Source organism: Ahaetulla prasina, chromosome 18 (assembly GCF_028640845.1).
Source record: "Ahaetulla prasina isolate Xishuangbanna chromosome 18, ASM2864084v1, whole genome shotgun sequence".
NCBI lineage: Eukaryota > Metazoa > Chordata > Lepidosauria > Squamata > Colubridae > Ahaetulla > Ahaetulla prasina.
Window position 1 is genome coordinate 8,686,456 of NC_080556.1, and position 21,263 is coordinate 8,707,718.

The following is a 21,263-nucleotide window of genomic DNA, read 5'->3' on the forward strand; positions in this document are numbered from 1 at the left end:
ATCCCCTCAAAAGCGGAGATCAAAGCCAAACCCGAAACCCGGTTTAGATAAGAGCAGTCCAGAATGGTAGCCCTAACCTCATCAAAAGGCCAGCTCCAGGGTGGAGGTGGGGTTTGTGTTTTGTTTTTTTAATCAAACCAGACCATTTTTTTCTCCCACAAATGTTTGGGAGGCTGACACTGTAAAGACCGCAGCAGCTTGTCTTTCAAGATGACAATGGGAGGGGAGTGGGATTTCTGAGGAAGGCCTGAATGGAGAAAAGGGGGCGGGGCTCTGCCAGTGGTAGGATCCTGCCGGTTAATCAACCGGATCGGTGATTGCATGCTTCGTGCGCGCACAACACAGCTTTATGAAAACTTACCTTCCGTGTTACTGCTGGGGAGTAATACAGCTCGGCCGCGCGAATCAGATGAGATAATATAGGTCAGTAAAGAGCAGAGGCCGGAGGGCGAGCCCACCTGATAGAGCGAACCACTTCACTTTCAGATGATCGTTGGAGCTACCGGTTCGCCCGAACCGGTAGAATCCCAACCCTGCGGCTCTGCAGATCTTCTGTGTTGCTTTAGCTCAGGGGTGTCAAACTCCATTTCATTGAGGGTCGCATCAGGGTTGTGTTTGCCCTCGAGAGGGTGGGTAGGGTGGGCATGGCTAGCTCAACCTCACTCATCTCGGGAGTTCTCTGCCAGCGAAAATGGGCTCCTGAGCTCCGTTTTCAGCCACAATGGCCTCCTGCAGCCCTCTGCCAGCGAAAACGGGGCCCCGCGCATGGTCCTTCTGAGATCCGTTTTCACTGGCAGAGGCACCGCAGGCTAGTCCTTCACTGTTTTCCAAGGCGGGCCGGATCTAAGCACCCTGCGGGCTGGATCTGGCCCACGGGCCTTGAGTTTGACACCCCTGGATGGGCCGAAGGTGATGGAGGTAAAACCCAGCTCACGAGTGATACGTGAGGAAGCCCAGAGCCCTTGGCTGTGTTTGCCCTGACTGCTGCTTCCTGTCTCCTTCCCTCCTCCTCCTCCTCCTCCTCTTCCTCAGGTTCCCAGCCTCTGTGAAGACCTCCTGTCCTCTGTGGACCAGCCTCTGAAGATTGCTCGGGACAAAGTGGTAGGCAAGGACTACCTTCTGTGCGATTACAACCGGGATGGCGATTCCTACAGGTGAGAGACGGTCAAGCTTCCTTTCTCTCCACGGCAGGGGTCTCCAACCTTGGCCACTTTAAGACTTGTGGACTTCAACTCCCAAAATTGCTCAGCCAGCTTTGCTGCTTTGCTATTCTATTCTATTCTATTCTATTCTATTCTATTCTATTCTATTCTATTCTATTCTATTCTATTCTATTCTATTCTATTCTATTCCATTCCATTCCATTCCATTCCATTCCACTCCACTCCACTCCACTCCACTCCACTCCACTCCACTCCACTCCACTCCACTCCACTCCACTCCACTCCATCTATTCTGTTCTGTTCTGTTCTGTCCAATAAGTTGGTAAGCTCTCCTCTGCACCCTGTGCTGGACCAGCCCTGCTCCCCTCCACACCTCCTATTGTGGGAGAAACATCTGTAGCCGCAGCCTCCGAAGGAGGAAAGCCAGCCCCATGGATAGAAAAATCCTCCGTGCGCTCCTATAACCTCCTCGCTTTTAATCGCCTTCCTGGGACTCTTCTTTTGCATGTGCGCGTCTTCCAAGAGGCTGCTTGAGAAGACTTTACTGCGACAGAAACCAAGGAGAGGCCAAGGACCATCTCCAGGTCCTTTCATCCCGTCTGTGTGTGTGCTCCCATCTGCCTTTTCTCAGAACGCCTCCCTGAAATGTGTCTTCAGCACTTGCTTGCTATAAAAGCACTTTTTTTTTTGGAAGGGGGGGGTATCACAGTGGGTTTCTGGTGGATAAAGTTACTGTCTCCGCCAGCGTTCTTTCCTTCTTATCCTTTCTATGAGGAGTGAGTTAGGACGTGTGTGTGTGTGAGAGAGAGGGGGGGAGGGAGGGAGAGAGGTCTCATCATCTTCAGGCTGGTGTTTTCGGCTTCGTGCTTGTGCGAGCAAAGGCATGAAGCCGAAAGCATCAGCCTGAAGATGACGAGTGAGACCTCGTCACAACATCGTGAAGATATTCGCAACCTTACACGACAAAAGACCTGAATACGCCAAGACGTACGTACATACATACGTACATACATATATACATACATACATATCTGTTGTGCCTCGCCCGCGCCCCTCTCCGCAGCCGAGCCCCTCTCATCTCCTGTTATCTCAGCCAGGGACTGATAGTGCAGACAATCAGCCTGGCATGCCTCCAGCCCCCAGTTCTGGCACCATGCCCGGACAGACGGGGCAAGACGAATGGCCTGGCATGCCTCCAACCCCCAGTCCTGGCACCATGGCCAGACAGACCGAGCAAATAAACCCCTCCCCCACAGCATGTGAACATGAGCGTGAAGCCAGTCACGAGCTGGAATTGCCGGCAGCTGGAGGGTGGATGGATCCACGCTTCGGGAGAATGGAGAGGCGACGTCAGCAAAAGGAAGGGAAGGGCAGGCCTGGATAAGTGCTGAGTCATGGAGCCACACCCCATGGCCTATATAAAGGATCTGCTTTCTGGCATTCTTTGAGTCAGGCAAAGTCTAACTTGGATTGCTGAAGTCACATCTTGGATTCCTGCCTGCCCTGAGGACTCTGACAGGACTTTGGCAAAGCTGCAGAGGCTTTGTGGCCACACTTGATACGTACTTCCCCGACCCGGCCGTCAGAGGAGGAGTGGGACACGACACATATCTATCTGTCTGTCTGTCTGTCTCCTCTCTGTCTGTCTTTCCTCTCCTCTCTGCCCTCCCACCCCTCTCTGCAGGCCCACAATACACACACTGTACGTTTTGCTACCTGCACCTCTCTACCTTGTTAAAGGAGGTGGGATAGCAGTGGATATAAGCCCCATGTCAGTGCTCCCCTGCGTCCAGTTACAAATGGGCATTTTTAACGGTTAAAAAAAAAAATGAACACCATGCCCCTAATAAATGCTTCAATAAGGAAAAACAAATTATTTGGCACAAGCCCCAGTCCTCATAATCTTTTGAAAATGACAAGATTTTAATGTCGTCTCTGCTGTAAAGATGCACGCAGTAACAGCCGAAACCATTAGGAATTACAGATGGCAGATGAGCAGAGTCGGAAGGGACCTTGCAGGTCATCTAGTCCAACCCCCGGCCCAAGGAGGAGACCCTACACCATTTCCGACAGGCGGCAGTCCGGTCTCTTCTTGGAAAAAGCCCAGCTAATTAAAAGCAGGAACATCTCCGGAGCTGGGAGCTTGGTTAAAAAATAAAAATAAAAATCCAAGGACAACAAAGCCCAGTGGGGGCCGTCAACACGAAACCTGGAGGGTGCCCTCAATGCTGACAGATCATGGAAAAGAGGATTTCATGGGGGAATTTTTCCTGTTTGCCCTTCATCCCTTCCTTGTCCCCTCTCCGAATTTAATGTGAGACGCGTCAAGAGGAGGGATGGTCCGCAAAATTCTGGGGTGGGAGCCCAATTTTCTTCGCTGCAGGCCTCCCTCCTCCTTCCTCCTCCTCACCCGAGTTACTTTAATGCTTTTTTCCCCCCAGCCCCCTCTCCAATTGCACCTGTAAGCCAGACCCTAGAACCGGGGTGAAATGTCAAATTTGCTACTACCAGTTCTGTGGGCGTGGCTTTTTCCTTCTTACTTTTTTAAAAGCATTTTTTTCTAATACCTCTTCGGCCAAAGAGGTTGTAAAAAAAAACCCGCTTTTAAAAGCCTCTTGATGATCAGGCAATTCAGCTGGGATCGTCAGAGGAGCCTTTTTAAAAGCATTTTTTTTTCTACAACCTCTTCGGCCGAAGAGGTTGTAAAAAAAAAAAAGCTTTTAGAAGCCTCTGATGATTCCAGCTGAGTCGCGCGATCGTCAGAGGCTTTTTTTTTTTTTACTTTTAAAAGCATTTTTTTCGGCCGAAGAAAAAATGCTTTTAAAAGTTTTTTTTTAAAAAAGCCTTTGATGATCACGTGACTCAGCTGAGCATGTGGGGGGGGCAGCGATTTTTGCAACCACCGCCATCGCTACCAGTTTGGGTGATCCGGTCCGAACCAGGAGCATTTCACCCCTGCCTTAGACCCCCTGCCCCAAGTAACCTGCGCCGTGTCTGTTCTCTGTGCTAATCCTCACAACTGCAGCATCAGAGGTGTTGTGTGTGTGTTTGTGTGAGGGGGGACAGGTTGGGACTCTTGACGTGGGATGAAAATCATAGGGATTTTTTTCCACCACACTCACTCTCCTCCTTCCACAGGTCACCCTGGAGCAACAAATACGACCCGCCCTTGGAAGATGGCGCCATGCCTTCGGCTCGCCTGCGGAAGCTGGAGGTGGAGGCCAACAACGCCTTTGACCAGTACAGAGACTTGTATGTTGACTCCTTCTCTGGTGGAGGGGGGGAGGGCTGGGTAAAGTGGGTAGTGGGGGACCCATAGTAGGAGGGACCCCCTGCTCATTCTCTGAGACTTTTAGGGAGCGAGATCCCCTTCGTTCTACGGCTGCTGATTTTCGCATTTCCTTTCTGTAGCGGGAACGCAAGCCTTTCCAGAGGCGGCCATTCCGGTCCTCTCCCCCCACACCCCTCCCCTCCCCTCCCCATTTAGGGCATTGCAGACGAACCCGAGCCAAAACTTAAGCCAGTCTTAAGTTACAGGGAAAGAACCTGCTGCCACAGGTTTGGAATGTCTCGAGAGGAATATAAGCCGCCTTCGCCACCACCTGCGAGGGATGGATGGAGGGCCATTTCCTATTCATCAAGGTTTAATTCTGCCTCCCCCCACCCCCCCACCCCCGGTGCCTTTGGCAAGCCCACTTTTGAGGGAGGGGCTTTCTTTAAAAGCGAGCTAGAGGGTTAACCCTAAACCTCACCCTCAACCTACAACTACAATTGAGCCCAAGCAGTGGTGGGATTCGAATAATTTAACAAGCGGTTTTCTGCCCTAAGGACCGGCTGGGTGGGCGTGGCCAGAGGTGTGTGACAGGCAGCATTTGGCCCCCCTGCACCTCCCTGGGAGCAAAAATAGGCTGTGGGGGGACACCACCGCCCTGCGCCCCGTTTTGGGCCTAGTGGGCCTCCCTGCACTTACCTGAGAGCCGAAACGGGGCATGTGGTTACTCCGGGAAGGGGTGGAAAGTCAGCAATTTAACAACCGGTTCGCCCGAACCGGCTGAATTCCACCACTGAGCCCAAGCTAAGCGAGATATTTGTTCGGTGGAGCTTTTCCCCCATTTTAAGACCTCTCTTGCCGCATTCGCTAAGTGAATCACTGCAATTGTTAAATCTTAGCAACGGGGGTCGTTAAGTGAATCCAAGTTCCCCGTTCGCTCTGCTGGTCAGAAGCAGAGTTCGCTTGCATGACACTGCAAACCGTCGTTAAGTCCTGTACAAGATTCCAGATTTTGCCTCACGGCATCGGGGGTGTGTGTGTGTGGATCTGCTGCGGTCGTTAAGTGAGGAAAACGGTCGCAGGTCACCTTCCCCCCTCCCACTGGCATTGTAACTTTGAATGGTCACTAAGCAAGCTGTTGTGAGTCCAGGAGCGCCTGTAGTGAATTGAGCTGCTCAGTGGGAGACAATATGTAGCCGGTTTGATGTTCTCCAGTCCTGGGGCCAAAAAGTTGTGTCATGTTCTCTTAGCCTCTTTTTCCTAATCTCTCTCTCTCTCTCTCTCTCTCTCTGTCTGTCTTTCTTTCTCTCTCTCTCTCTCTCTTTCTTTCTCTTTCTTTTTCTCTCTCTCTCTTTCTTTCTCTTTTTCTTTCTCTTTCTTTTTCTCTCTCTCTCTCTTTCTCTTTGTCTCTCTCTCTTTCTCTTTGTCTCTCTCTCTTTTTCTCTCTTTCTGTCTCTTTCTCTCTCTCTCTCTCTTTCTCTTTCTTTTTCTTTCTCTTTCTCTTTCTCTCTCTCTTTCTCTCTCTCTCTTTCACATACACACACGCTGCACGGAACTACAACTCCCAGGAGCGCTTTGCTGTTGTCTTTGGGTTGCTGACTGTGGGCCTTGGTGCTCTTACTTTTCTCTCTCTCTCTCTCTCACTCTCTTTGGCTCTTGAGGCTCCCGATATTTTAGAGGATGACATAAAAGACAATTTTTTTTTTTAAAAAAAATTCACTTTAACGGGAGGACACTATCTATTTAAATTCTCCCCGAATCTACAGCAGCCAGCATCGTTGGGAATTTTAAATCGTCCTCCATCTGATCGGTTCAGTTGTGAACATTTGGATGAGTTCATGGCGCAAAAACCGCAGTCAATTTACCTTTAAAAAAAAAAATTAAAAAAGATTGCGATGCGAAGAGTGAAGTGATAAATGTGAACAGTTCATTGCACAGTTCTTTGGCATTTGTCCTGGAACATGAGGGCCGGCCGTTGCCAAAAAGGGAACTGGAGCAGAAATAAAAAACCCGAGTTGCAGCATCGTTGAAACAACCACGCCGTCTTTCTGGAGGCAGCTGAGTTAAATAGGAAAGGCACAACAGCCGTTCGCACAAAACCCCGTATCCATATTTTGATCATGGATTTGGCCAAAGCCCGGACAATTTGGAACTACTACTAGTTGCGAAGGGGTCCATTTGATCAGAAGACATCCCCCTAGGACCAAGAGTGAAATCCGGCAGGTTCTGGAGAACCGGTAGCGGAAATTTTGAGCAGTTCGCAGAACTGGCAAATATCACCTCTGGCTGGCCCCAGAGTGGGGTGGGAATGGAGATTTTGCAATGTCCTTCCCCCCAGGAGTGGGGAGGGAATGGGGATTTTACAGTATCCTTCCCCCAGGAGTGGGGGGGGGGAATGGAGGTTTTACAGTATCCTTCCCCCAAGAGTGGGGAGGGAATAGGGATTTTACAGTATCCTTCCCCCTGGAGTGGGGTGGGAATGGGGATTTTGCAGCGTCCTTCCCCTGGAGTGGGGTGGGAATGGGGATTTTGCAATATCCTTCCCCCAAGAGTGGGGAGGGAATGGAGGTTTTGCAGTATCCTTCCCCCAAGAGTGGGGAGGGAATGGGGATTTTACAGTATCCTTCCCCCTGGAGTGGGGTGGGAATGGGGATTTTGCAGTATCCTTCCCCCAGGAGTGAGGATGGAATGGGGATTTTGCAGCTTCCTTCCCCTGGAGTGGGGTGGGAATGGGGATTTTACAGTATCCTTCCCCCAGGAGTGGGGAGGGAATGGGGATTTTACAGTATCTTTCCCCCTGGAGTGGGGCGGGAATGGGGATTTTGCAATATCCTTCCCCCAGGAGTGGGGAGGGAATGGGGATTTTGCAATATCCTTCCCCCAGGAGTGGGGAGGGAATGGGGATTTTATAGTATCCTTCCCCCTGGAGTAGGGTGGGAATGGGGATGTTACAGTATCCTTCCCCCTGAAGTGGGGTGGGAATGGGGATTTTGAGGTATCCTTCCCCCAGGAATGGGGATTTTGCGGTATCTTTCCCCTGCCATGCCCACCAAGCCACGCCCACCGAACCCATAATAAAAAATGTGGATTTCACCACTGCCTAGGACAGCAACGGAACTGACGAAATGCAAATTGCATTCTGACCCACATGGGTTGGTTATGGATTGGTCCCTTTGAAGGAACTCTTTTAAGTCCAAGCAGTTGGATCTGAAGATTTAAAATATTTTTGTGTCTACGGAGGTTCTCGGTCATCCAGGTCATGGTGGTCCCAAAGGTGCTTTTTCAAAAGACAACTGGACTTTTGGAAAAAGCACCTTTGGGGGGTGGTTTAATATCTTCTCTCCCTGCCATCCAAAAGCTTCTATTTCCATTGTTCCTGAAAGGCCAAAGAAACTCCTATTGGCTCAGATTTATAAATTTGCGGGAAATCTACTGTGGGTTCTCTTTATTTGCTCAAAATATCCCCATGGATAACTGCTTACGTTGAGGGAGTGCCTGTACCGGTCGAACTAGTTCTGCAGATGTTGGTGTAGGCCAACCTTCTTGTAATGGCTCCCTTCATGTCCAATTGATTAGGACATACTTTTGATTGACCCTTGAGTGACAGAAACATTTGTTGGGGAATTCTGGTCCACAAGTCTAAAATGTCAGCAAGGTTGGATACCTGTGCTACAGGTGATCATAGAGGGAGTGGCTGGGGTCATTGTCCTCCACCTCCTCCTCCACCTCCTCTTCTTCCTCCTTTACCACCTCCTCCTTCACTTGTTCCTCTTCCTCCTCCACCACCTCCTTCTCCTCCTCCTTCACCTCCTCCTCCACCTGCTTCTCTTCCTCCTTCAACTTCTCCTCCTCCTTCACCTTTTTCTTCACCACCTCCTCCTCTACCTCCTCCTTTTTTTTTTTTTTTTGTTTACATTTATACCCCGCCCTTCTCCGAAGACTCAGGGCGGCTTACAGTGTATAAGGCAATAGTCTCATTCTATTTGTATATTTTTTACAAAGTCAACTTATTGCCCCCCCAACAATCTGGGTCCTCATTTTACCTACCTTATAAAGGATGGAAGGCTGAGTCAACCTTGGGCCGGGCTCGAACCTGCAGTAATTGCAGGCTTTGTGTTCTTAATAACAGGCTTTACCAGCCTGCGCCATTCACCGGCCCTTCTCTCCTCTTCCTTTTCCTCCTCCTCTCCTCCTTCACCTCCTCCTTCTCCTTCACCACCTCCTCCTCCTCTTCCTTTACCTCCTCTTCCTTTTCCTCCTCCTCTCCTCCTTCACCTCCTCCTTCTCCTTCACCACCTCCTCCTCCTCTTCCTTTACCTCCTCTTCCTCCCACTGAGGTCATTCTCCCTTGATCCCCATGTTCTGCCCGCAGCCCCCCAAGCCTTGACCCGACCAGTCCCCCAGCTGCAAGGAGACCCCTTCAGAGCCCCTTGCCCAGTTTCCTGCCTTGGAACCGCTTGGCTGCCGCCGGTCGGGTAAATTCCATGGGGGAGGGCAAAGCACCCCCCCACCCCCCACCTTGTGGCATCTGAATCCGCCCTTTGTTCTCCTGGGGTCGGTGTCCGCCCCAGCTGCTGGCCAGATGTGCAGTCTGGAAGCTTTACCTGGCACGGAACGGCGTGCACAGATCTCACCGGATTGGTATGTTTTGCCTAGAGGCGGCTTGCACCTGTAGTCAGGCTGGGAAGCATTTGTCAAGGGCCCGGCTGGGCACCGTTTGGTGGGGGGGAGTGCGGGGAGGTTGGCTTTAAGCTGCCGCAGGGAAGACGGTGAAGGAAAGAAAGGGTCTCTCGCCCCCTTCGCCATCAAAAGCCTCTTGTGCTTGGGCTGGGTCGGTTCCTCCCCCTCAGCAGACCTCCCCTTTGCCCAGTTCTCTCTCTCTCTCTCCCCTCCCCTCCCCAAAACACACCTTGCGCAGAGCCAAGCTCCTTTGGCGGGAGTGTGTGTGTGTGGGGGGGAAAGCCCCATCACTTGCACTGCGTGTGGCTAGGAACCGCGGGATGGCAGCGGGGCTGTTTTTCCTGGCCGACTGCGTACCCCCCTCCACCCCCCAGGTGTGTGAGGCCAGGGCCGGCGTCAGCCACAGGCCAGGTGGAAACAGCATGTACGCCTTTAAAATAATATTAATCCTAGATTGGAGTCGCTCGGGGGTACCAAAAGCCGGCCGAGTGTTTCCATGTGTGCGCTTGCTTGTTCTGGCGCAGTTCTCCCCCCCCCCTTGGGGTGACTCGCTCTCTGTGGTCTTGCACAACCTTTTAGCACATCCGTAAAATAGACCCACAAAAAGGCTTTATGTCAAAAAAAAATAAAACACCTCGGGAAGTGTGTAAAAATCAGAATCCCTCCCCACTCGGCTCGTTTCTGATCATTCGGGGTTAAGGGGGCAGAAGTTGGGGAACGGGGACGACGACGGATGATGATGTAGAGCTCGCGTGATACTTCCCCCACCCCCTCCCCTTTTCCCTCTGATTAAGGATTCATCTCTTGGCCGGCTGACGAAATTATAATTGGAGGGAAGAAGTACCGGCAGTCCTCGACATACAACAGTTCACTTGGTTGACGGTTCAAATTTACAAGGGACTTGAGGTCGTCGTTTTGCATTTATGACCGTTGAAGCGTCGCCTGGGGTCCCGCGATTTACATGCCGATGGTTACATGCATTTGCGACAGCTGCAGTGCTGCCTTCCCTCTTGCGACCTCCCAGCAAGCAAAAGTCCACGGGGGGGGGGGAGCCCGATTCACTTAACGACCGTGTGACTGATTTGCCGACCGCAGCGATTTGAAGCGAAGGGAGGTTGTAAAACGGGGGGGGGCAAAGCTCATGTAACAAATGTCTCGCTTAACAGCAGAAATGGTGGCCTCGACTGACTTTAAAAACCACTACAAAAACATATGCCACCAAATAAAGACCGAATGCACCAATTACCACATCAAACAAGAAGAAGACCCTTCTGCGCACAAAATCCAATCGCGCTTTCTATAATTTAGTAAACAACAAACTTAAAGATTCGAGACTGGCTGTATTAGCAGTCAGATGTTTGTGTGGGTGGTGGTTGTTTTTCCCCCTGAATTAGGAACGGACAACTCAAATTGCTTTGGAGTGCAGAAGGCAATGCCCCGCTCCCTCTTCAAGTGGTGGGGGGTGTCCAAGGTCTGATCAGCCGTGTTCAGGCTGGAGGTCCGATGTGCTCAGAGAAGCCCTTTTCCAGTCCCAGAAAAATCAAGATATCAGGGGTTAAGAGTTAGACTGACCGTCCCTCAAAGCAGGCGTGGGGCTGGCTCAGTTGCAGCTCCCAGATTTGAACCGGCTCTTGAGTAGAGCAATAGCAATAACAGCCCTTGGACTTTTTTTTTTTTTTTTTTGCATTTATATCCCGCCCTTCTCCGAAGACTCAGGGCGGCTTACATTGTGTTAAGCAATAGTCTTCATCCATTTGTATACTATATACAAAGTCAACTTATTGCCCCCTAACAATCTGGGTCCTCATTTTACCTACCTTATAAAGGATGGAAGGCTGAGTCAACCTTGGGCCTGGTGGGACTTGAACCTGCAATATTGCAAGCAGTTGCTGTTAATAATAGGCTGCATTAGCCTGTTGCGCCACCAGAGGCCCTTATAGACTTATAGACCGCTTCACAGGGCTTCACAGCCCTTTCTAAGCGGTTTACAAATGTGAACCTCTTGCCCTCAACAATCTGGCTGACCAGGATCGAACTGCTGGCAGTGGGGCAGACTTAGCCTGCAATACTGTGTTCTAATCATTGGGAAAGGCAAGGGAAGGGAAGGAGGAAGGAAGGAAAGGAAGGAAGGAAGGAAGGAAGGAAGGGCACTTAAGTCTTAGTCTTAGACCGCTTTATGGCCCCTTCTAAGCAGTTTACAGAGTCAGCCTCTTGCCCCCCAACAATTTGGGTCCTCATTTTACCCACCTCGGAAGGACGGAAGGCTGAGTCAACCTTGAGCTGGTCAGGATCGAACTGCTGGCAGTGGAGCAGACTTAGCCTGCAATACTGTATTCTGATCATTGGGAAAGGAAAGGGAAGGGAGGGAAGGAAGGAAGGAGGAGGAAAATAGCAATACCCCTTAGACTTATATACCACTTCACAGTGCTTCACAGCCCTCTAAGCGGTTGACAGAGTCAGCCTCTGGGCCCCCCAACAATCTGGGTCCTCATTTTACCGACCTTGGAAGGATGGAAGGCTGAGTCAACCTTGAGCCTGGTGAGATTCGAACTGCCAAATTGAAGGCAGCCAGCAGTCAGCAGAAGTACCCAGCTGTAGTACTGTTACTCTAACCACTTGCGCCACCAAGGCTCCTAAATGAGAATTGGTGGAACTGCCCCCCCCACCCACCCATTTAAAAAATCTTAATTAGACCGTCTCCATTCGGAGATGCCGGCGAGGAAGAGAAACCCGTCTCGGCCGTGCTCTTATTTTTTTTCTGACGCTGAAGTGCACCCATAAAAACGGGTTTTTACGGTTTCCTGGGCTGCTGCTTTGAAACATTCAGCGGCTCTTCCATCGGCCTCGGCGGGGTTTTGCCCAGGTTGTAGCGGCTGCCCTGTGTTGGAGCAGAGAAAATTGCCAGTTTTCTTCTCTTGCGGAGACATTCGGCCCTTTCTTGTTCGGCTTGGGCGAATTTCTCTTCTCAGCAGGTCGAATTAAAATTGGGAGGCAGGCCTTCCTTAAAGGGAGGAGGTGGTATATCTTGGCCCCCCCCCCCTGGTGCAGAGGACGAGAAGAGCCAGGAGGGGCTAGAAACTTGTTTGCAAGTAAGGGGGAACGGAGAGGTTTGTTTGGGAGAGACCAAAACGTGTTGCCCAGTATGGCTCTTTTTGGGCTGCCCGATCTTCCCGCTGTCCGTTTCTCTCTCGACCCCCCCCCCCCAGGAGGTGGGAGTGATGGTGTCAATCTCTGCCTTTTGCAGGTATTTTGAAGGTGGCGTTTCCTCGGTGTACCTCTGGGATCTGGATCATGGCTTTGCCGGGGTGATTCTAATCAAGAAAGCGGGTGACGGATCCAAGAAGATCAAAGGCTGCTGGGACTCCATCCACGTGGTAGAAGTCCAGGTAGAGCCCGGTCTCCCCCTCTCCCTCTCCCTCCCTCCTCTCCTTCTTTCCCCTCCCTCCCCACTTCCTTCCTCTCCTACCCTCCCTCTCTCTCCCCCACCCACTCTCACCTTCATCCCTTCTCTCCCTCCCTCCCTCTCCTCCTTCTTTCTCCTCCCTCCCCTCCTCTTTACTTTCTCTCCCTCCTCCCTCCCCTCCCCTCCTCTCTTACTTTCTCTCCTCCTCTCTCCCTCCCCTCCCTTCTACTCCCACCCTCTATCCCTTTTGTCCTTCTCTCCTCCCACCCCTCCCTTCTCTCTCCTCTCTCTCTCTCCCTCCTCCTCCTCCTCTCCTCCTCCCTCCCTCTCTCTCCCCCACCCACTCTCACCTTCATCCCTTCTCTTCCTCTCTGCCCCTCCCTTCTTTGCCTCCCTCTCTGCCCCTCCCTTCTTCTCTCCCTTCTTTTCTCCCTCTCTCTCTTTCTCTCTCCACTCCCTCCCCCTCCCTCCCTCTCTTACTTTCTCTCCCTCCCCCTCCCTCCTCTCCTTCTCTCTTTCCTTCCCTGCTCCCTCTCTCCCTTTTGTCCCTTCTCTCCCTCCCTCCCTTTCCCTCCCTTCTTCTCTCCCTCTTTCTCTTTCTCCTCTCCCTCCCCCTTCCTCCTCCTCTCCCTCTCTTCTTCTCTCCCTCTTCCTCCCTCCCTCCCTCTCCTTCTCTCCCTCCCTCTCTTTCCCCCTCCCTTCTCTCCCTCCCTCTCTTCCTCTCTCTCTGGGGTGGGGGGAAAGAGAGACGATCCCTGCACTGAGTAGGAGAAAAGAGGCAAACTTTGTTAGATTCCAGGCAGACTCACAAGCAACAGGCGCTCAGCCAAATCATTGGATATTATGGTAGCCTGGTGGACTTCATTCCGTGTCCCCCCCCCCCCCCCAAAAAAAAAAAAAAACCCCAGCACCACCTCCCCCTTCCCTCTCAATATGGGGAAAGGCCCCACATTAAGTGTTGTGAAAACCTCCCTTTCTGGAAGGGAGGCTGCAGAAATAGAAGGGACCCCCCCCCGTAGTGTCCATTTGCTCCCCAATGAGAGGGGGCAGAGGGCTGTTGCTGGGCACGTCTCTTGCCTCGGTGATCCAGGGGTTCTTTGGTGGGCCCGGCAGAGAAAACTGCCTCCCTGGAGACGTTCCGAGGGAGGAGCAGGTATGTGTGCGCACTCCCGAGCATTTTTCTTCCCCCCCCAGGAGAAGTCCAGCGGCCGTACTGCCCACTACAAGCTGACCTCTACGGTGATGCTGTGGCTGCAGACGAATAAGACCGGCTCGGGCACCATGAACCTGGGAGGCAGCCTTACCAGACAGGTACCCGGGGGGGTGGGCATAGTTTCTGTCCAGCCTCTGCATGGAGCCAAGTAGTTTCCACCCCACCCCACCCTGCCTGCCCCTCCCCCTCCATACTGGACCTCCTCAACCAGCCTGCGAAGGTGGTGACCCCGTCCCCAAAGTGGACGCGGCTCAAGGACGCTGCCAAGTTTGGGTGCTTCAAATTCCCCTGGGATTGGGAGATTAAAATGAAACAAAATGGAAAACCAACCTTCCTTCCTTCCTTCCTGCCTTGCACCAAACAGCTGTTGCACTTCTGTAATCTTCCCCCATCTTCTCCCTCCCCCCCACCCTTGTCAGCGCCTCTCAACAGCATTTTAACAATGTCCCCCCTCCGTCTTTAATCTGCAGCAGGTCTTTCTCTCCCCCTCCTTCTCCAACCCCTTCTGGGACTGGTGCTTCCAGATGGGGAGGGAGGGAGGTAAGAAACGGCACCCGCATGCCCTTCCCCATAAGTTTCTCCACCACCACCACCACCATCATCACCGTAGTCTTGGGGACACCTGCGCTCCTGTTTTTGGGGATGCGTTGAGGTAGGAGGGCGCCCAGCTCTTGTGAACATCTGGCCCTGAGATATGGAGAGCTATTTTAGCAGCTCCGTAGAAGGTGCAGAAAATGCCCAAGGACCAGACGGGGGAGAAGCTGTCCCAGAGGGCCCCCCGCAAGCTCTTTTCCTGTCTCACCCCCTCAACCCTCCCCCTTCCACCACCCACACCCAGTAAAACAAAGGCCTTAATCTCCTTCCCTCTCTCCCCTTTTGTGTGTTTAAAAAAAAAAAGAATACGACTGGGGCAGCTAATTGAAGCTGGCACCCAGCCACCGGCAGGCTATTGCTTGCCTGGAAGGCGCGCTGATGAAATTACATGCCCTGTCAGGCTCTGTCCGTGCGATGATGCTTTCCGTCTGCTTGGGAGTGGGTGAGGGGAGGGAGACGCAGGCTCTCAGCTCCCATCCCCACCCCCCTTCCAAGGACCCCCGTGTCTCAGGAACATTCCTTGCGTGACCTTTGTGGAAAGGGGGAGGGGGACACCTGCTCTCCATCGTGGTCTGCTTTCACCCACTAGCCACACACACCCTTCGGCTCAGAAGGCCGCTGGGCACCTCAAACTTGTCCCATGTGTGGGTTGGGATGACTGACCTGATGGGGGCCCAGCCTTGTTTCTGCTGACCCCTAGGCAGGTGAGGTTCTGCAGCCCTCTTCCTCCTCTTCTTCTCCTCCTCCTCCTCAGCTTTTTCCTTCTTTTCTTCCCAGATGGAAAAAGACGAGACGGTGAGCGACTCCTCTCCGCATATAGCCAATATTGGCCGTCTGGTTGAGGTAAGGCCCTCGTGACCTCGGAAGGGGTCCTTTCTAAACCACCACCACCACCACACCTCCCCCCAGACCATGGGCTCAGGAAATGGGACGAAGGCCCCTCTTGGCTCCTAACCTTTGAACTTTCGTGTTTTTGCTCGTGGGCAACTAGTAGCCGAAGAGCCCAGTTGGCGTCATGGGTTCACACCCCAATTCATCTAAACAATTGTTGTGTCTGCACTCCCCGAGCCGGGCCCCGTGCCAGAAAGTGACTTGGAAAGTGAGGGGGAAGGGCCATCAGGACTTACCTTGGGAGCACCGGCTTCCCTGGCTCAGCTCCAGGAGCCAGAAGCAGGCCAGGTGGAGGAGATAACGAGGCCTCCATCTCCTGACTCTTTCCCCCCCCCAGGCCACGCCTCCAGACCCGGCTGATGGCAACCAGGCCTGGCTGGACCCTAGGTTTCGTAGGCAGGAGAGGCGGGAACAACAGAAGCAGGGGTGGGGCAGGCCTAGGAAGTGCTGAGTCATGGAGCCACACCCCACAGGATATAAAAGCAGCAAGGGCTGCTATGCCTCTTTGTGGCAAGCAAATCAACCGCTTAACTAGAGCTGAAGTACTGTTTGTTCCTGGTTGACTCATCGGCATCAAGAGAGATAACAGAGACACTTGGCAGACACTCACTAGTTTGCTGCCAGAGCTGATAGTGCCGGCTAATTAAGTCATCGCTCGGACGGAGGCGAGGGGGGACAGAACAACAATAATAACTTCAGTCCTGCTTTTGCAGAATTCATTGCAAAGGGAGGGGCTGACTAAGGAGGTGCCCACCTCTGGGGGAGGGGGGCAGGGGAGAGAGGGTCACAGAGATTGTAGTGCTCTTGGTTTGACCTCCCTCTCCCTGCCACTTTATCCAAACGCATAGAGAAGGAACTGTGGAGGTTTGCCACTAAACATCGGAGAAGCTCCGTGCATCAAATATATAGGAGACAGGGAAAAAAAGCAGCTTTTTCATACTCTAGGCTTAAAACTCCTCCTTTTATGTATCTCAATTGCTCGCCCGAGACTTGCCATGTACCCCAGATGCGAAAGATGCAGTTTCGGGGTAAAATAAAGGTTCCCATTGCACATACGTGCTAGCCGTTCCCGACTCTAGGGGACGGTGCTCATCTCCGTTTCAAAGCCGAAGAGCCAGCGCTGTCCGAAGACGTCTCCGTGGTCATGTGGCCGGCATGAATCAACGCCAAAGGCGCACGGAACGCTGTTCCCTTCCCACCAAAGGTGGTCCCTATTTTTCTACTTGCATTTTTACGTGCTTTTGAAACTGCTAGGTTGACAGAAGCTGGGACAAGTCACGGGAGCTCACCCTGTTACGCAGCGCTAGGGATTCGAACCGCTGAATGGCCGACCTTTCGATCAACAAGCTCGGCCTCTTAGCCCCTGAGCCACTGCATCCCCTATTTTGGGGATTACAAGTTCCTAAAACGTGACGCTTTTGAAACCAGTTGAAAAGCAAACTGCCAGTCTTGGCCCTTGCTCCTGCTGGGGGAGGTGGAGAGGCTGCCCACGGTCCGTTCCCCCATTGGTTGATGCCTGGATGATAAGAAATTTTGGGCAGTTGCCCTCGAAATGTACACCAGGGCAACCAGGCTGGAACTGGGCAGATTGAACTGGGAAGAAAGGTACCCTTTGTTTTTGCGGCTGCCTGCTGCCCCCTGGTGGCCGAGATCCCACCTGACCCTTAATTTGGAAATTAGATTAGATTAGAATTCTTTATTGGCCAAGTGTGATTGGACACACAAGGAATATGTCTCTAGTGCATACGCTCTCAGTGCACATAAAAAGAAAAGATACCTTCGTCAAGAATCATAAGGTACAACACTTAATGATAGTCATAGGGTACAAATAAACAATCAGGAAACAATAGCAATATAAATCTTAAGGATGCTAGCAACAAGTTTACAGTCATACAGTCCTAAGTGGGAAGAGATGGGTGATGGGAACGATGAGAAGATTAATAGTAGTGCAGATTTAGTAAATCATTTGACAGTGTTGAGGGAATTATTTGTTTAGCAGAGTGATGGCCTTCGGGAAAAAACTGTTCTTGTGTCTAGTTGTTCTGGTGTGCAGTGCTCTATAGCGTCTTTTTGAGGGTAGGAGTTGAAACAGTTTATGTCCAGGATGTGAGGGATCTGTAAATATTTTCACGGCCCTCTTCTTGATTCGTGCAGTATACAGGTCCTCAATGGAAGGCAGGTTGGTAGCAATTGTTTTTTCTGCAGTTCTAATTATCCTCTGAAGTCTGTGTTTTTCTTGTTGGGTTGCAGAACCAAACCAGACAGTTCTAGAGGTGCAGATGACAGACCTGCGGGATTCCCTATTTTTATTCACCATTATTCCATACCGAAAATGCTACAATTTGGATTACAAGCAGAGCGGGCTTTCTCTTTAAGAAATGCCCAGAGGAATCTGGCTGGCCTGGAAGATTACAAGCTCAAAAGGGAGGATGGGAGAATAGGAATTAGATTAAAAAATTCACATTAAAAACTGGGAAGGATATAAGAATAGGCCACATGGAAGAGCCTTTGGCGTTGAGGCTCCAGTTGGGAGTTGTCTTCAATGGAGGGTCCAGTTGAGCACATACTTTCCATGGGCCTTGTAGGAAACCGGAAGGCCAGCACGGTCTCTTTGGGGGTCTAAAGGTGTGGGCAGCTTCTCCATGGGCTAGTCCAGTGGTAGTCAACCTGGTCCTTACCGCCCACTAGTGGGCGTTCCAGTTTTCATGGTGGGCGGTAGGGGTTTTGTCCGATACGGAAGCACTTTCCTTTTTTTCTAATTAATTGACTTTTTAAAAAAATTTCATAGCATTATTTAAAAACATTTTCATTAGGTTTTCATAAAATTCCCCGTGACAATTTAAATTTCTGAAAATATATGATTTGTATCGCCCGCGCATAAGTTTAGTTCACGTTACGTAAGTGAAACCAAATGGCGCTATAGTGCGACCGCAAGCAAAAGAGCCTCGTCCCAGAATAGCTCGCGCATCTCCCCCCACACCACCCAGCTGTAATAGATAAGCAGAGCTGGTAGCCGGCACTCGCCCCCCCGCCCCAACCCCAATCCACGATGCGCGAGAGGCATGCGCAGATGATGATACACGTTGCATTACTGTGGAACTGGTGGGCGGTTAGAAGATTTTACTACTAACAGAGATACAAAAGTGGGCGGTAGGTATAAAAAGGTTGATTACTCCTGGGCTAGTCTAATGTTTCTCCCTTCCTCCTGCCCAGGGGTGGGCTTCAAAAATTTTAGCAAGGGGTTCTCTGCCTGGTTGCTGGGTTGGTGTGGCCTACTGCATCATGGCGGGGAGGAGTTTTTGCCCTCTTTGGGCTCCGGAGGCTTTCCTTGAGTCTCCGGAAGGGCAAAAACGGCCTCCCTAGGCTCTGGAGTCCCAATCTTTCAGTAGGCCTGTTTTTCGCCCTCCCCAAGCCTTCGCGTCCGCCCTGCACTTACCTGCATCCAAAACGGGCTGTGTGGGGACTCCTGGGAGGGGCAGGGTGGGCAGGGCCAGCCAGGAGTGGGATTTGGGAGTTCTCTGAACTGCACAGAATCTTAGCTAGAGGTTCTCCCAAACCCCCAGCAGCCCCACCCCTGCTCCTGCCTCTCCCTAAAACCACAGGGCCTTGGGATGACCGTGAGTTCTCTCTCTCTCTCTCTCTCCCCTTCTAGGACATGGAGAATAAGATCAGAAGTACGCTGAATGAGATTTATTTTGGAAAGACGAAGGACATTGTCAACGGGCTGAGGTAACGACGGATGCGCTGCAGTGCTGCGGTCGTATTTATATATATGTATATATTTGTCGGAAATGGTCTACGGCAGGGTGGGCGTCAAACACAAGGTCTGGGGGCTGGATTCAGCCCGAGGGGGTCCTTAGATCTGGCCCGTGGGGCTGCCCTGGAAATAGCGAAGGACCGGCTTGCAGTGCCTCTGGTCAGCACCCCCCTCCCTCCCCGAGTTCCAATTTTTGCTGGCAGAGGGTTGCAGGAGGCTCCTCACAGCTGAAAACAGAGCTCGAAATCCCGTTTTCGCTGGCAGAGCGCTCGGGCCCCCAGCACAAGTGACATCATGCTGGCCAAGGCCACTCCGGCCTCCCGAGGTCGAACACAACTCTGATGCGGCCCTGAATGAAATGGAGTTTGAAGCCCCCTGGTCTAGGGTCTCCTTGCTTGAGTTGAGGGGTGGGGGCTGGACTTAAAAGACATGCAGGGCCCTTCCAACTCTGCTATTCTGTTAAATTTGTCGCCTCCTGCCCCAGAATCACAGCCCTGGCGGATTAGCTGACCGCCTGCCTTCTGTTCCGCCTTTCTGCCTTTCTCCAATCAGTTCGATAAGGATCGATCATCTTTATCGATCTGCCAGAAAGGGCCTATTTTTGGGGGGGGGGGTGTTGGAAAGGCTTCCTCAAGAGTCAGCCGAAATCTTCTCTGTCCTTTTTTCAAAACTTGACCCACCCACCCCCATCGCCTACAGCAGAGGTGCCCTGCCGTGCCTTTGGCGCCCGCTTCCTCCAGTTAAACCTGCTGGAGCCAATGGATGGCTTTGCCGGTTTGCCGGGAACCGATTTTAAGCATTGGAAGAAAAGGCTCCGGGTCCTCTCTCTCTCTCTCTCTCTCTCTCTCTCTCTCTCTCTCTCTCTCGTCTGCAAATCTGTGGATTTCGGTATTGGGAGACCCCAAACTTCTCCCTCCTGCCTCCTTCCCCCCCCCCCAACCTTCTGCTCTCGACCCCCCCGGTCCTCTCTGCCTTTCTTCCTCGTTCTTTTTTCTCTCTGCCAACTTGTCTGATCCTTTTCTCTCCTTCCTCGGCTTCACTCTTCCGTCTCCGCCCAGATCAATTGACGCTATTCCCGACAACCAAAAATATAAGCAGTTGCAGAGGGAGCTCTCCCAGGTTCTGACCCAGCGGCAGATGTACATTCAGCCAGATAACTAAACCAGCGAAGGTACACCCACCCCCATCCCGTCCTCTTCCCCCCCACCCTTCCCCACCCCCTCCCAATGTTGAAACTGGCTTACAAGGCACCTTCGGACTAAAACACCACTTACCTGGACTGAGAGCATATCCGTGTGAGAGAATTCGGCCTTCACACCAACTAACTCCTAATTCTCGCCAAGTCCTGTTGTTGTTGTTGTTGTTATTTTTTAAGGAAGGGGATGGAGGAAGCTGCCTTGATAACCTTAAGTTTGCTCTCCTTGCCTTGCTGTGTGGAGTTCCTTGTGCTTGAGAATGTGACAGCCCGGGGTCGTCTGTGCGGCTGTGGTTTTGCGAGTGATTTCAACCCTGGAACTGTTGTGGCCTGCCAGCAGAGCTGGGAGCAGATTTGGACAGCGAGGAGGTTAGGGAGGAACATGGGCCAGTCTTGGCGTTTGGGGAAGGCTCTGATGAAGGCTCTACGTCCGAGGCAGAGAGGGGGCCAGGGCCGTCTGACAGTTATCAGCTGCCTTCGGAGTCAGATATCAGTGAGGCAGACGAACAGCTGGAGCCTGTTTCCAGGGCGCGCATGTGCAGAGTTGCCAGACGAAGGGAACAGCTGAAGAACAAGGGTCGACTCAGGAGTAAAGCCACAGGTGGACGATGAATGGCCCTTCCCAGAGGGAATAAACGAGAAGCGAAAGGGGAGTGGAGTTTGCAGGAGACAATTAGTTCATTCCTGCATTCTTGCCAATGAAAGATATCGGCCTGGCCGCTCTCCAAGCCTGATAAAGGTCGGTAATTGTGAACTATCTTGAAAGACTGCGGGAGAGGAAAGACTTTGCTGGAGAGGAATTCACTGTAAATTAATTAAAAGGGGTTTATCGGGACGAGGACTCGGCTTCGTGCTGCTGGGGAAGCCTAGCTCAGAACAGGAACAACAACAAACACACACACACACACACCCCTCACCCTCGACCAGCCTGCCGTGTAGAGATAGTCCTCGTTTAACAACCACTCAGAGTTACAATGGACCTTCCACACACCCCTCCTCCTCTTCCAATTGCTACTAACGACGCGCTGGAGGTCAGCTACCGGGGATCCGGTTTTACGAATTGCGGGGGAAGCGCTACCTGACATGTTGGAGATGC

At 52.0% G+C, this 21,263-nt stretch overlaps 1 protein-coding gene across 2 annotated transcripts in view; it reads left to right on the forward strand.

Annotated features, from left to right (window-relative positions):
- The window catches only part of CAPZB (capping actin protein of muscle Z-line subunit beta), a 53,266-nt gene that overhangs the window by 31,437 nt on the left and 566 nt on the right, over positions 1-21,263 (forward strand). The window contains exons 3-9 of one of the 2 annotated variants that reach the window (XM_058161128.1): positions 1,033-1,154; positions 4,302-4,415; positions 12,359-12,500; positions 13,712-13,828; positions 15,102-15,167; positions 18,868-18,944; positions 20,031-20,143. In XM_058161128.1, coding sequence (XP_058017111.1) covers positions 1,033-1,154; positions 4,302-4,415; positions 12,359-12,500; positions 13,712-13,828; positions 15,102-15,167; positions 18,868-18,944; positions 20,031-20,133 — 741 coding nt within the window. In that variant the 3' untranslated portion in view covers positions 20,134-20,143. The remainder of the gene's footprint in view (positions 1-1,032; positions 1,155-4,301; positions 4,416-12,358; positions 12,501-13,711; positions 13,829-15,101; positions 15,168-18,867; positions 18,945-20,030; positions 20,144-21,263) is intronic. The other variant, XM_058161129.1, reaches the window with a different exon arrangement.